This window comes from Rhipicephalus sanguineus, chromosome 6, assembly GCF_013339695.2.
Source record: "Rhipicephalus sanguineus isolate Rsan-2018 chromosome 6, BIME_Rsan_1.4, whole genome shotgun sequence".
Classification (NCBI taxonomy): Eukaryota; Metazoa; Arthropoda; class Arachnida; order Ixodida; family Ixodidae; genus Rhipicephalus; species Rhipicephalus sanguineus.
Window position 1 is genome coordinate 134,801,797 of NC_051181.1, and position 16,737 is coordinate 134,818,533.

General features: G+C 45.5%; 1 protein-coding gene across 1 annotated transcript in view; it reads right to left on the reverse strand.

Moving 5' to 3' along the window:
• Nucleotides 1-16,737, reverse strand: part of LOC119397571 (cation-independent mannose-6-phosphate receptor) — a 78,472-nt gene that overhangs the window by 37,949 nt on the left and 23,786 nt on the right. Inside the window, 8 exon segments of the mRNA XM_049417118.1 lie at nt 3,216-3,581; nt 4,136-4,355; nt 4,497-4,577; nt 6,090-6,280; nt 9,413-9,706; nt 10,577-10,754; nt 12,328-12,531; nt 16,283-16,438. Of these exon segments, the coding sequence (XP_049273075.1) occupies nt 3,216-3,581; nt 4,136-4,355; nt 4,497-4,577; nt 6,090-6,280; nt 9,413-9,706; nt 10,577-10,754; nt 12,328-12,531; nt 16,283-16,438 (1,690 nt within the window).

Consider the following 16,737-nt stretch of genomic DNA (forward strand, 5'->3'; position numbering starts at 1 on the left):
GTCACGTCGCGCAATACCAATTTCAGGGTAGATCAAGCTAGCGAAACTGCCGTCGGGGGCCCCATGAGCGTGGCACGTAAGTCATGCTGTACATGACATGCGTGTCATCATTTTCATATTAACTCGTGTTTTTATGTTCGTCACGCAGTCACGTCGCGCAATACCAATTTCAGGGTAGATCAAGCTAGCGAAACGGCCGCCAGCGCCCCATGAGCGTGGCACGTAAGTCATGCTGTACATGACATGCGTGTCATGATTTTCATGTTAACTCGTGTGTTATTTATGTTCGTCACACAGTCACGTCACACAATAACAATTTACAGGGTAGATCAAGCTAGCGAAACGGCCGCCAGCGCACCATGAGCGTGGCACGTAAGTCATGCTGTACATGACATGCGTGTCATGATTTTCATGTTAACTCGTGTTTTTATGTTCGTCACACAGGCACGTCGCGCAACACCAATTTCGGGGTAGATCAAGCCAGCGAAACGGCCGTCAGGGCCCCTTGAGCGTGGCACGTAAGTCATGCTGTACATGACATGCGTGTCATGATTTTCATGTTAACTCGTGTCTTTATGTTCGTCACACAGGCACGTCGTGCAATACCAATTCCGGGGTAGATCAAGCTAGCGAAACGGCCGCCAGCGCCCCAAGAGCGTGGCATGTAAGTCATGCTGTACATGACATGCGTGTCATGATTTTCATATTAACTCGTGTTTTTATGTTCGTCACGCAGTCACGTCGCGCAATACCAATTTCAGGGTAGATCAAGCTAGCGAAACGGCCGCCAGCGCCCCATGAGCGTGGCACGTAAGTCATGCTGTACATGACATGCGTGTCATGATTTTCATGTTAACTCGTGTGTTATTTATGTTCGTCACACAGTCACGTCACACAATAACAATTTACAGGGCAGATCAAGCTAGCGAAACGGCCGCCAGCGCACCATGAGCGTGGCATGTAAGTCATGCTGTACATGACATGCGTGTCATGATTTTCATGTTAACTCGTGTTTTTATGTTCGTCACACAGGCACGTCGCGCAACACCAATTTCGGGGTAGATCAAGCCAGCGAAACGGCCGTCAGGGCCCCTTGAGCGTGGCACGTAAGTCATGCTGTACATGACATGCGTGTCATGATTTTCATGTTAACTCGTGTCTTTATGTTCGTCACACAGGCACGTCGCGCAATACCAATTCCGGGGTAGATCAAGCTAGCGAAACGGCCGCCAGCGCCCCATGAGCGTGGCACGTAAGTCATGCTGTACATGACATGCGTGTCATGATTTTCATGTTAACTCGTGTTTTTATGTTCGTCACACAGTCACGTCGCGCAATACCAATTTCAGGGTAGATCAAGCTAGCGAAACTGCCGTCGGGGCCCCATGAGCGTGGCACGTAAGTCATGCTGTACATGACATGCGTGTCATCATTTTCATATTAACTCGTGTTTTTATGTTCGTCACGCAGTCACGTCGCGCAATACCAATTTCAGGGTAGATCAAGCTAGCGAAACGGCCGCCAGCGCCCCATGAGCGTGGCACGTAAGTCATGCTGTACATGACATGCGTGTCATGATTTTCATGTTAACTCGTGTGTTATTTATGTTCGTCACACAGTCACGTCACACAATAACAATTTACAGGGTAGATCAAGCTAGCGAAACGGCTGCCAGCGCACCATGAGCGTGGCACGTAAGTCATGCTGTACATGACATGCGTGTCATGATTTTCATGTTAACTCGTGTCATTTATGTTCGTCACACAGTCACGTCACAAGATACCAATTTTGGTGTATATCATGCTAGCGAAACGGCTGCCGCCGCACCATGAGCGTGGCATGTAAATCATGCTCTACATGACATGCTTGTCATGATTTTCATGTTATGACTTGTCATTTATGTTCGTCATAGTCATGTTACGCCATACCAATTTTGGTGTACATTCGATTAACGAAGCGCCCAGGAGAGCACAAAGTCGTAGGCGGCTAGATAGATAGATAAATAGATAGATAGATAGATACGCTCAAAGTCGCAGAAGTTCGCTAAGAAATGCTTCGCATTTAATACAGTCAACGTCCGACTGAAAGTGACCCCTTCAGATTTTCAATATGCTTCACCTCATCACACTGCCGCATTGCGGCAAAGCTGTCTTTCAGGCTCCGTTACGGTCGAATGTAGCCAAGACACAGTCAACATACGATTAGAAGTGGTCCCTAGATTTTCAATATGCTTCACCTCATCACACCCCCCGCATTGCGGAAAAGCTGCCTTTCAAGCTTCGCTACGGTCGCAAGAAAACGCTGGTTCCAACATGGAGATGAAAGATGTGGCAGAGGTGGGGGCTCAATTAATGCTGTTTGGGATCTGAAATTTGGGCAGGAAGTCCAAAAAATCGAACGCTGAAGCTTTTTAGCATCCAATATTTTAGATGTTCTTATATATCGATGTCAACGAGACATATTTAGAACTCCGGACTTAAAGGGAGCACACCCTTGTCCGCCACACCAGTTGGGCTTCCACAGAAGTTGAAAGAGGAGGAGAGGCTGAGGAAATGGCATCTTTGCCTATCACGTGTAAAGTGTTGTCAGCAACACTTTGGTTGCACCAAATCATGTACACAAATACAATTCGGCCTCTACATTGCGTTTCAACCTAGCGAAAAGAAACACTTTCATCTTGCTATCTCATAATAATATGCTTAGGAATCATCTCCAACTTTTTTTTTCTGCAATTTCGCTTCGAATTATTCGAAAAATATTCCAGAAATATTCGAGAAATATTCGAAAAATATTCGATTCGCACTCACTTCAATATTCGAATTCGCTTCGCACCCAAAATTTTGCTATTCGCACAGCTCTACTAAAAACATAACCTTTCATAATCTCTGCAATTGACAGACTTAAGTGGTCGTATCAGTTTTAGGTAGCAAAAGTATGTGTAAACATAGAAGACAACTACATAGGCTACTTATTATTGCATTAATTCCCGCTACGATAGTTCAAACCTTAGTTCTGCGTTCCTTTAGTGTTAAATAGAGCCCATAGTAACCTGACACACCAAACAGTGAAATTTCCAAACCTACTCTACAGGAGTATTACGATTCTAGATTTTTGTGAAAATTCTCAGAAGTATACAAGCTCTCAGTTAGACAGATTTCCACGTTATGTGCCTAAATAAATGCATCACCAGAAACAACAGCTGCTCGAATACGCACCAGGACCGTAGATGACGCTGCGACACACGTTGAGAACATACTTCGTCCCGTTGGCCGTCGTCACCACATAGTTATTCTTGGGATTTGACAGTGGAGACAGGTCTACGAGTCCTTCCTTGCCGTGCAATACGCTGCATTCGCTCTTGACGATCGGCGGGCAGGCCAACATGGTGCGCCACTCGAACGTGTACGTGCAATCCCGGGATTCTGACAGGAATTCCGGACCCTGCCAGCCCATCGTCGAATGGTCGCACACAAAAGTGATGACGGAGGTGCGGTTGAAGTTTCCTTTGCAGCCACCCGAACCTTGGGCGTACGTCAAAGTCACCAGGCCATTCCTGTATACCAGCGTGCTGTTGGGCTTGCCTGTAACCAAACCACACAAGAACTATAGTTACAACCTAACAAAAAGTAAACCCTGCCCACAGAACCGTGGCGCGCCTACCCTTCACTTGTGAAAGACGATTGTGCTAGCTTGTTTCCACTCGAACCGTAAGTACCGTTTCTCGAATAACGTAAATGTTATGCACATTAAGAGTTAAAGGTTCGTCGGTATTACCTGAAACGTTACGTTTGGCTGAGCAGCGATGTCAAGAGTCCCTGACAAAATTTACCAGGGCGTTAAGGTTTCCAACTTAAAACCAGCGATGCAAACATGCGTCTGTTTGGGAAAATAAACTATCTGAAACATTCTAGAAGTGCTTGACACGTCGAAAATGTGTAAGTGCTGTTGGATGGGGGCATCTATGCACATTCTCTGTGGGAAGGAAAGCGATGACTGTGGGCGAAGCTGACATTTTTTCTTAGGTCGTAACTGAGTGTAGCATCCGTACACATGTAGACAGCTTCCAGTTCTCTTACTGTACACAAATCATTTTCCTCGTGCACCATTGACTCACTTCAAAGCAAGCGCCACCTACCAGCATCCACACTAAACTTAGCATCGGCAGGCTTAGTCTGGCACACCGCAGCTCCCGAACATCCAGACTTTGTAGACTTCAAAGGCTGGCAGACGTTGATCAAGTATGTGAAGCCAGAAGCGTGCACCTCATAGTCGGTAGAGACATTTTTGAGCGGGGACATGTCATAGATGTATCCGTAGCGCGGATCCTGCACCTGGCAGTCCGAACCTCTCGCCATCTGGGGAAAAAAACAAAAAAAAAAAACGAGATGCAACCTAACAGTCAACTAAAAAAGAAAAACCTCAGTCCTGTTTACTCGAACAACAAGGTCAGTTTCATAAACAAGAAAAGCCTTCCTCAAGAGGATATGAGCTCTTACTTTTAGCGGACAAGCAGCAGGCGTCTGGAAGTCGAACAACATTTCACAGTCCTCCGATTCTGCCACAAAAGTGGGACCAACCTGCAGCAAGCAAACATGCAAATTTGAAAACGGCAGAAGCAGATGAGCTGTGTACTGAACAAAAACTATCACTTCTTGCAGAGACCTCAAGTATGTAACGTGAATGTAAGAATGCACTCTGAAAATCTAAAGCATTTAAGCTTTTGCAAGGAGACTGAACATGTTCATTATGCACAAAAGCTGAAACTTTGGTCGAGAACATAATAAAAAGCTCCAAATGTTATCAATTATACTGTATGACCTAAGCCTCTGTGGCTTCTCTACACTAAAGAAAAAAAGAGCATGTGTGACCCTTTTTGGTAAGTCCTGACTTGCCACGTATATGATCCCTTTAAAGATAGTTAACACTCTTTTGTGTCCCATGACTCTTAGAAGAGCATGTAATGATCTCACAAAAGAGTTCACGAGTCTCTTTAAAGAGAGTCATATGTGGCAAGTCAGGAGTCACAAAAAAAGAGTCAAAGGACTTATTTCTTAGAGTGTATGATCATGATAACTGCATGTCATGTTTTAATGCTTGTTTGCTGTCCACAGAGCCATATTTGATAGCGTAACAAGACATGATAAAATCAAGTGTCACAAGATGGACTGGAGATGTGGTTTGTGTAGGCACGATCCATGATCCCATAAATGTAGGACATAAAATGTGCTACTTAACGTTCGGAGGATGACATGTCGTAGTTCTTCATAGCAATATCATGCAGCCTACAAACAATTAATAAGTGAATAAAATTTCATTCAGTAGTAAAGTTCACTGGTTTCGTTTTTTTCTTGCCAGCATGAAAGATCTATAAGCACGCATTTCATTCCAAAAAAAATCAAGTGAGCATTCGAATGTCTAATTTCAGCAGTCCCATTCGACTTAAACGTCAATTTTCTAATTTGAACACAAACTGTGGGTGTGTGCTCACTTCAGAGAGATGTTAGATTGTAGCAAATACAGCAAATCATTCGGCAATATTTTATTTTTTTGGCCTCTTGCTCAAGTGAACCTGCCAAATAATTCAATAAAGTTCATTAGTCCCATCCGTCAAGGTCGAATTATTGAAAGTGAACTGTAAGATGTGCGATAATCTTCCGGAATAAAGAAAAAATATGGGCATACCTACTTGAAAAATGCGCGTGATTAGCCGCCACGTGCAGCGTTCAATTTGACAGCCATACTTGGTGGCTTTGGCATCTACAGTTGGTTCTTATTTTGCAAGTACAGGGTCGACCACACCCAAGGTGAATACTCCAAACCTATAAAACTTAAACGTTTATTCTACTTCATGAGGGAAATGTACCTTATACGACGCGATATCACGGTGTTGAATGCAATAACAAATTTCCAAATTATGTTATTGAACATCAGCTTCCATGAGGTCATGAATATTAATGAGGTGTTCACATTAGATGTGGGCGACCCTGTATACAATTGATAAACTGGATTCTCCTTAAAGCCGGTCCTATAGTCTGCATTTGCTGCAGAGTGAAAAGTATGCAAGGCCACCACTGCAGCCAACAACCCGCCTGTTCATCGTTGCAGATGAGAGAGACGACGGTCTTGCGAGTGCGTTGGCCGTTGGCGCAGGGACCGCCGTTCGGGTACTGCACGAGCACGGCACCATCACTGGTAACCGTGGGCACGCCGTATGCGTTTCCCCAACTGACGCCTGGCAGAGTGGGTGTCTGGGCGTTTGTTTCGCAAACAGCGACACCAGCTGCGTAAGTACAAAGTGCAATGTAGCAACACATGCCTAGTTCCCAAAATATGGAGCCTGGTTTCCTTTGTAGCACATTGGTTCTAGCATTAAAGCATATTTGTGCGACAGTAAATGAAAAACGAAGGCTGAATTTTTGTGCAGACAGATCACCCCTTGTGGGTAAAGGCCACACATGTTACAGTGCTAGAGGAGGGCTTGTTGGGCTAGCTGGTGTTTGCCAATCGTCATAGTGCAGCACGGAGACACAGTGTGCCTGTGTTGCAAGTCTCCACGTCTTTGTATTTGTGTCTTCGCGCTACATTATGACAGTCAGCGAATTACAGTGCTAGAGTTCAAGCCTGAGAGGTAGAAATGGGAGTGGGGGAGGTTGTAGTTTAACCCTCTGCAACGCAACACGGCCGCAGCGGTCCGTGGTCGGACACTGCTGGACAAGTCCTTTCGCGGTTGATTGACGCGTGCGTTTTCTCACTACATTATGTGCCATCTGTAAAAAAGTAAGTACACTTCTTTTACTTGAGCTTTCAGTCTTTCACTTTCAGACCAGAATGGACGGAAGCTGGGAAAGGGTGTCGGACCGCAAAGGGTTAAGGGAGCTGCAGAGCACCGAGCATTGGCTCCTGAATGTACAGAAAGTGAGAGAGACCTGCAGATATGTCCCAACCTGCAAAAGGGAACTCTGCCAGCTTTCATTACCTCCCAACTCCTGAATGTACAAAAGGAAGTTTATTAGGTTCCACTTGCATCCCAAGACAAGCCACCCAAGATATGACTGAATCCCAAGACAGCTGCTTCGATAACCCTCAGTGCAATACTACCTATCTTGACGAGTTTCGAGCTCAGATAGAATGTTTTCATTAAAAAATGGTAAAGAGCACAGACAGTGTTACCGGAGTGCATGCCTCCTCTGCATTTCACATACTATCATCTGCACTGTTTGCAATATTGGGCTACCCAAATGCCTTTCTTGACATGAAGCAGCAAACTATACTTGGCATGGGAGTACAATCATCACTCAGCCAACAGCCAGTATTTCTACAAACATTTAAAACTAGGGGTGTGCGAATATTCGAAATTTCGAATATTTTTCGAATAGTGTTTGCTATTCGATTCGATTCGCACTGAAATTTTACTATTCGAACTTCCCAAAGACAAATGCAGTCAACGTCCGGTTGAAAGTGACCCCTTCAAATTTTTAATATGCTTCACCTCATTACACTCTCGTATTGCGGCAAAGCTGCCTTTCAAGCTCCGTTACGGTCGAACTTAGCCAAGAGACGAAGTCCGGTTGGAAGTGGTCCCTAGATTTTCAATATGCTTCACCTCATCACACCCCCGTATTGCGGCAAAGCTGCCTTTCAAGCTCCGTTACGGTCGAACTTAGGCAAGAGACAGTCAACGTCCGATTGGAAGTGGTCCCTAGATTTTCAATATGCTTCACCTCCTCACACCCCCGTATTGCAGCAAAGCTGCCTTTCAAGGTCCGTTACGATCGAACTTAGCCAAGAGACAGTCAACGTCCGATTGGAAGTGGTCCCTAGATTTTCAATAAGCTTCACCTCCTCACACCCCCGTATTGCGGCAAAGCTGCCTTTCAAGCTCCGTTACGGTCGAACTTAGGCAAGAGACAGTCAACGTCCGATTGGAAGTGGTCCCTAGATTTTCAATATGCTTCACCTCATCACACCCCCGTATTGCGGCAAAGCTGCCTTTCAAGCTCCGCTACGGTCGCAAATGTATTAACTCAAGAAAACGCTGGTTCCAATATGGAGATGAAAGATGTGGCAGAGTTGGGGGCTCAATTGATGCTGTTTTGGACCTGAAATTTGGACAGGAAGTCCGAAAAATCGGACGCCGAAGCTTTTTAGCATCCAAAATTTCAGATGTTCTTATATATCGACGTCTACGAGGCAGATTTGGAACTCCGGACTTGAAGGGAGCACACCCTTGTCTGCCACATCATTTGGGCTTCCACAGAAGTTGAAAGAGGAGGCGAGGCTGAGGAAATGGCATCTCTGCCTATCACGTGTAAAGTGTTGTCGGCAACACTTCGGTTGCACCAAATCATGTACATAAATAAAATTCGGCCTCTACATTGCCTCACTCTTGATAAGAAAGACAACTATGAAACATGACCTCACCAGCGCTTCATCAACCTAGCGAAAAGAAACACTTTCATGTTGCTATCTCACAAGAACATACTTAGGGATTCTCTGCAACTTTTTCTGTAATTTCACTTCGAATTATTCGAAAAATGTTTGAGAAATATTCGAAAATTATTCGAAATTATTCGATTCGATTCACACTCAATCTTTATTATTCGAATTCGCTTCGCACCCAAAATTTTGCTATTCGCACAGCTCTATTTAAAACCCTCAGTAGAACAGAAAACCATGTCAGATTTCCCTAAGGGGAACTGTCGGTAGTGCAAAGCATCGTAGCAGCTGCTCACACCATGCACTGCCAGTGCTATCCAACGTTAGCCAACTGCTGGGCAACGTCAGACAACACTGGTAATACGCATGTAGAGGCCCCCTCACTCCTCACAATGTCTGTAATGAAGTTTTCTTTCAAATTATTAATTTTTATACTTTGCAATGAATTACCGTTTTATAAGATTGTTTTAATGTTTAAAACTACTTAGCCAGCATTTTAACAATGGACCTGTTCCAGGGATGGGTGTGAGGACAGATGAGTATCCGCATCGCACATCACGCTACACTAAGTAAGATACGCCAATAAATAGCGTACCTGCCTGGATTGCGGACGTAACGGTAGCCGCACAGTGAAATGGGCAAGGGCAGCTTGAGCGTGAATAGGGCCTGAAGTCACTGTAGCAGGGGTGGGTGTGGCAGGGGCTGTCGCACGTCCTTTCCAGTGCATCACTGCTCGACAATTAACCTAATCGCAGGCACCCACACAAAATCGCAAAACATCACAGAAAATCGCAAAAACTCACAAGGGATACACAGGAGAACCACAGCTCCGCTGTTTCTGCAGAATCACAATGGGTGGAACTGGGGCTAGCTTTTTAATCTCCAAATATGCCATTTTTTAGGTGAATGCAAGATCTGCTTCCCAGAGAATGCTTTGCATTCGCAATGTGTAACAGTGGGGGACCTCTCTACTCACGTGGACAGGAGTAGCCGGGGCTCGGGTTCAGCGACTGGCAGAAGGAGATGTGAAAGTGGCGGTTGCTCTTGGAGTGGTACACCTCCCAGTTGCCAGTGCGCAGCTGGAGGGGAGTCAGGTCGTACTCATAGCCATAGAAGTCGTCAAAGACGCACTTGGCAGGCACCGGTTCGCAGGCCAAGGGTGTGGACAAGCCAAACACCACAAGCGAAGGCTCCTCCTTCAGCAGGGACATGTGGTGGCCATTGGTACCTTCGTTGCAGGTAGCATCGATGACCACTTTGAAGGCCGCAGCTGCGCGAGAAAAAGAGCAGGTGGGAACTCAAGTCGAGCCACAGTTCCACGAGTACTTGCATTTTTTCCAGATCCAGAAGATGTCATTGCTTTTATGGAGAGCTCACTTCAATCTTCGAGTTACTAAATTGCCCATTTGAACAAAACTTATGGTATATTGAATTTTCGTGAGCAAAATCCCCACCTTCATATAGACTCACTTGCAAATGTTCAACGTACCATAGCTTTTGTTCAAATAGGTTTAGAACATCCACTCTTTTACTGCATGCAGTAGTCATTTCAGCTTATTGTTATATGCTGATTTGCTTTATAACTCCCGTAGTTAAAAAATAACTTTTGCTTTTAACAATACAAAAACTATCGCATATTTTAAAAACATTACATCTTAAAACTACACTACAGAACAGTAATTGCATGTTTGAAATCTGCACATAAAAATACATAAGCTGTAAAAGTTTGATAAAAATCTGCTCAAAAACAACAAACATGTTGAATCAGGGTCTCTCCTTAATAGTTTAAAAGCTGACGGACAAATCTGTTATTGGCAACTAGTTAGGCCCCTGGATAATTCTGACTTGCTGGGGTTCTTTAATGACCACCTAGATTTAAGTACACGAACAGTCTTGCATTTCCAACCCGTCAAAATGTGGCCACCGTGTCCGGGAACTGAACCCGCATCCTCGAGCTTGGCGGCATGACACCCCAGCAGCCAAGCTACCACGACAGGTTAACTTTTTTGTAGTTGTTTTGCTGTTCGCGAAAATCGCGACTTTCAACGCACCATTTCCCCCTTTGAGCAGTGTAGAGACGCAATACTGCTTTCAAATACAAATTTGCAAGAATCTGGTTTGGCAAAAGGGCTCTCCTCACCCGTGTGATTGGAGTAGTTGCCCACGTAGGTCAGGCGAAGTGAGCCGGGGTCATCCGAGGTCAGGGACATGCCGTTAGTCTTGGCAAGCTGCTTGGCAGAAGAGCCCTTCACCATGCACACACTGGTGTTACCTTGGCCGGAACAGTGGCCTCCGTGCACTGGACCACACACGTTCAGCTGCAGGAAGTTTTAGCATTTATTTAGACAATGACAAAAGTGAAAAGCAAGGTACCTTTCCCTCATCTAGAAGGCCAATAAAAAAAGGGAGGAAATCATGAGAGGACCTTTTTTGTATACACACATCACTCGTTCAGAGGTGGTTTCATGAACCATGAGCTTGAAATAAGAGTGAAACGAACTGACATACACAATATCCACTTAGAGATGCTATGTTCATAAACATATAATACGGGTATACATATGGTCACATACAACCATGAATTAAAACTTATGAACTTATACAATGTTACTACAATCAATAGAAAAAGAATGAGGTAGGCCTGACATAGTGTGAACTGCAGATGCAGAAAGTGTCTTGAAAGAGAATTGGCCTCATCTTCGAGAAATAGCGTAAGGCAGTTCAGCGTACTTGCAGGGTGTTACGCTTGAAAGCAGTCTTACCACATATGAATTTTCATAATTTAGCACTTTTGCCTTGAAGTGTGGAGGAGTGGCAGACTGCCACCTCAATGTTTAAGCACGCGTCAAGATTTGCACTGCTTCCAGATACAGTAACCTATTTGCCATCAGCATCTTGCTCTTATCTTCCACCACAATTACCAATCCAAGGTCACATTGCTAGCTAGGGCAGGACACCGCTGGTATAGCTGAAGTGGATCCTTAAGAAAATCGGCAGAACTAATTGTACGGCTGTAAAGAATTAATCATAAAATTTAGCTTCTCATGCATTATTTCAACGCACTACTCTCCAGCTATAACAAAACTGAAAATGCTGGACAAGACAGCGTTGCAAAGCAAATTTGTTTGCACAAGCCTCAATATACACTATGGTAACAAAGTGCTTGCACACATCCTGGCAATGGAGTCGGCAGAAGAATTCATATCAGAGTGACAGGTACCACCGATAAAAAGATTACTTATAGGAACATTGGCATGTCTTGAGTCACAACAGCAACTTTCCACGCAAAATCCGCACCACAAAGATGTTTCTGTTGGCAAGCCACTGCTGAAGGCCACACATGATAAAAGCAGTTCTGCAGGTCACGTGGTCGACCCAGCAATCCTGTAGAGGCTGTGCTTCAATACTCACCGTGGACGTCTATAGACAGCCAAGTGGACTGCGGCCATCTTAATTCCCATTCCAATTCTGACGCAACCGGCAAAATAGCTTCGAAAAGGTAGCATCGGAGAACAAAAACGATGCAGGCTACTTTGCTGTCCGAACAAGATGGCGGCTCAGTGAAATGCTCGGATAGTGCGGATCTCGCCGCTATGGTTGTCTGCACACAAGCAGACTTTTCCACGCACTCAATGTAAGCTATGTTAAATTTTTCATAGATATAACACGTAAGAAGTTAAAGAAATAACAATTATGTTTGTTTTTCTAAGCTTTTTCGTAACGCGAGATGGCATCATGTCGCACAGACATCATCCAGACGCATTCCATTTCTCAGATGACTGGGACTCGATGCTGTCTTGTAAGCTGTCAGCGTAGACTGCCTACGATGCTGTCCAGAATTGCAACACAGACCCAGAAACCGCCCAGAGTTGGACTAGACTTCCTCCTCACCTCATAGATGACGTCGCCGTGCGTGACCGTGTAGAAGCTGTCCTGCAGGTGCAGCGACGAGAGACTGTAGGTGGTTCCCTGCCGGTCGGTGAGCGTGCACGAGTTGACTGCCTCCAGGTGACTCACAGGGCAGGCCATGTGTGTCACCCACAGAAACTTGTGCTGACAGGTCTCCCCACCCTTCAGGTAGTGAAGCTGCTCGGGCTGAAATGAACAAGAACCTCAGATACCTGTAAACAAGTCAGGCCTGCACAGAGCATGCAGCACAGTCACAGCAAAAGCTGGAGGAGCGGCCCTTCTAGAGCCCATAGTGAACTCTCTTAGGGGGTCTACTGCAAGTACAGTCGCAAAGTACCCACTACGCCTTAAAATTATAATTTTGCGAAGTGGGGAAGTACCCACTATGCATCTGTAAAGCATTATGTGCACTTTGTTGATGCTGCGGCTGATGAATTATGGCTGACCCCTTTGTAATGTGTGTGAAGCATTACCGCCCACTCATTACGCAAATTATATTGTGCAACACCTGGTGTAATTTTTAGAGCTGTGCGAATAGCAAATATTTGGGTGCGAAGCGAATTCGAATAATAAAGATTGAGTGCAAATCGAATCGAATAATTTTCGAATATTTCTCAAACATTTTTCGAATACTTTGAAGTGAAATTACAGAAAAAAGTTGCAGAGAATCCCTAAGTATGTTTTTATCAGATAGCAACATGAAAGTGTTTCTTTTTGCTAGGTTGATGAAGCGCTGGCGGGGTGGTGTTTCGTAGTTGTCTTATCAAGAATGAGGCAATGTAGAGGCCGAATTGTATTTATGTACATGATTTGGCGCAACCAAAGTATTGCCGACAACACTTTACACGTGATAGGCAAAGATGCCATTTCGTCAGCCTCTCCTCCTCTTTCAACTTCTGTGGAAGCCCAACTGATGTGGCAGACAAGGGTGTGCTCCCTTCAAGTCCGGAGTTCCAAATCTGCCTCGTAGACGTTGATATATAAGAACATCTGAAATTTTGGACGCTAAAAAGATTCGGCTTCCGATTTTTCGGACTTCCTGCCCAAATTTCAGGTCCGAAACAGCATTAATTGAGCCCCCACCTCTGCCACATCTTTCATATCCATGTTGGAACCAGCGTTTTCTTGAGTTAGTACATTTGTGACCGTAGCAGAGCTTGAAAGGAAGCTTTGCCGCTACGCCAGGATGTGATGAGGTGAAGCATATTGAAAATCTAGAGACCACTTTCAATCGGACGTTGACTGTGCCTTGGCAAAGTTCGACCGTAACGGAGCTTGAAAGGCAGCTTTGCCGCAATACTGGGGCGTGGTGAGGTGAAGCATATTGAAAATTTAGGGACCACTTCCAATCGGACGTTGACTGTGTCTTGGCAAAGTTCGACCGTAACGGAGCTTGAAAGGCAGCTTTGCCGCAATACGGGGGTGTGATGAGGTGAAGCATATTGAAAATCTAGGGACCACTTCCAATCGGACGTTGACTGTGTCTTGGCCACCGTGGTCTTGGCTAAGTTCGACCGCAACGGAGCTTGAAAGGCAGCTTTGCCGCAATACGAGAGTGTAATGAGGTGAAGCATATTGAAAATCTGAAGGGGTCACTTTCAATCGGACATTGACTGTGTTTGTTTTCGTTGAAGTTCGAATAGTTCGAATACAGTCGAACCCACTTATAACGATCCCACATATAACGATCTATCGGTTATAACGACCATATTTGGGTGCACTTACGATTTTCCTATGCTAACCATTGAAGCTGCGTCCAGATATAGCGAACATTTTTCAAAGCCTCCTACTTTTACAACGAACACTTCAGACATGGACGCGGTAAAAATATGGTGCATACGAAGCGAAAAAAGGTTAAAACATGCCTTCTCCAGTTTACTCGCGACTAAGATACCCAGATCGGCGAGCACCGCACGCAGATTTTTTGACGCTGCGAGTGAGGTCGCTCACTTTCCAGGCGTTTCTTCAGTGGTAGAATGGCAGTGGGGGGAAAAAAGAATAGTAGGCAGCATGAAGCCTTGTGGTCAGCTTTCGCACAGTAACCTTTCCTGACGCCGTTCTCTGCAGCTACGACCGCCTGAGATGAACCAAACAATGCCTTGGAACGCAAGAAGGCATAAATGCAAGAAGTGATAACCGCGATAACTTTCCATCGCAAAAAGGTTCACTGCGTCCCTAAACTCGTCGACGCCACAATGTGCCACGAAAAGTCGTCCGTCTTTTCGGTAACGGCAGAGACCGGTCGATCGGTGATTACGACTTCTGCGCGATTTCGGCGATGCCTTCGCGGATAAGCATCAGAAAAGAGCGAAGGCGAGGTGGCGGCCGTCGATGAACGTGCCATTATGCCTTACAGCCGACAACCTTATCACAGTCATCTGTAGATATCTGCTCGGCTGCGCGTGTGGCGTATTAAGCCGTACACTGCGGATGGACGGCGGTACGAGCACGCCAGGCTTAGCCATGCTGCCGTTCGCAAGTTCGCCGCCGCCGTGTCGTGCGAGACCGCTTTAAAGTGCGCGTCGCTTTGTTGTTGAGCGGCGCGGGCACCGAGAAACGTCGATGCAGTGACAGCGAGCGTATACTGCGTGTTTGTCTTGGTGACAACAGAAGTGCGCCGCGCATCGTCGTGCAAAGCCGCGAGAGCATCGCGGAGACGTAGAGTGCGTGTTGCTTGGAAAATGCTTGTTCTCGCCGCGTTGAACGAAGAGGCTAGTCACCGCACCCGTGCACGGTCTGGAGTGAAGCAAGCACGAAGAACGTAAAAACGCGCATATGGCATACAGCAAGCGGCCCGGCAGTGACTCCGCGACCCGAGTAGGCGATGCGCTGCACGCAACTAGCCAGGGATGATCGGCTCCACGTCGCGGTACCGCGCTTCGGTGAAACGGTGTCAGCTCATTGCAAAGGCGGTTAATAGGTGGATAGCAAAACGGCGCGTCGTCTGCTACAGCACTTCCGGTTCTAGGAACCGTCAAGGCTCAGCTCGTCGCTACTTCAAGTTGTGTGCGGTTCAGTGTAATCGGGGAGGAGGCAACGTAACTGGTAACAACCGCGTCGCAGAAAGTACGCGTTTTCTCCCCGATTACACTGAACGGCACACACCTTGAAACAGCGAGGAGCTAGGCATCGAACCAAAAGAAGTCATTTTGCTATCCACCTATTCACTCGTGAGCACGCAGCGGGCGTCGCTTCATGACGCGAAAAGGCTTAGCTTGTCACCTAAGGGGTTGTTAGCACTTTAATAAAAGTGCACAAAGAAAAAAAAAAAACGGCTTAGCCGCCAAGCGCACGTTTTTAAGGGCGAGTCCATATACAACGAACTACTGATATAACGACCACTTTTCGCGACACTTTCGAGTTCGTTATAAACGGGTTCGACTGTAGTAAAATTCCAGTGCGAATCGAATCGAATAGCAAACACTATTAGAAAATTATTTGAAATTTCGAATATTCGCACACCCCTAGTTATTTTACCATTTTAACACGCTATATTACGTCTGTTAACGTGATTTCCTGCCCGATATGATGCCCGTATAGGGCCTTCTTGCGAAGGAGTTTCAAGCACCGGTGTGGCTCTGTGGTAGAATACTCTACTGCCATCCAGAGGGCCTGGGGTTCAAATCAGACTCGATGGTTTTTTTTTTCTTTGTGCGCAATAACTTATGCCACCACAATCAGCTGCAGACTCGTCAAAATTTTCCCCAACCAGACTCATCCGTATTCAGACTCGCTAAAATATTACTCATCCGGACTTGCGACTCGATCCGAGTCTGAGCGAGTAAGTGAGTCTACTCAAACGAGTTTGCCGACCTGTTTGCTAGTAATAGAAAAATAGTTTCCCTTTAGTGTCTTTTTAAGCACCACATGTAATGCGAAACCCAATGCTACATTTCAAACCCATGAGGCAAGGAGATACTCAAACTAGACAACTTACCTGATTGAGGTCGCACATGAAGTGAATAATGGAACTGTAATTTGCATTCTTCTTGTGCGGGCACGGGTCACCATGGTCATATTCAAGCGTCAGAAGGTCAGACACATTCCGTGGGGCATTACGTGCCTGGCCAGCATTTGCGATCACCACCCTTTCCTAGGAAAAGAAGCAGAGTCAGGAAAAGTTAAGTCTATTAAAGACAATTCCAAGTTGGCCTTTCAAGTTCATCATGCAGCTTAGTACTTGCATATATTGTAGTTCACACATTTCTACTCTTCTTGCCACCCACTAATTAAGAAAGATTGCATGTGATTAATAAATTTATTATCTTAAGGGCCATGAGCATTAGACAGGTGAGTGGGTAAAATGTAACGATAAAAAGGTGACAACAAAAAGTAACACTACACGAGCTAACAATACAGTATGCTTTCTAGTTACAAAATGTCAGCTAATAG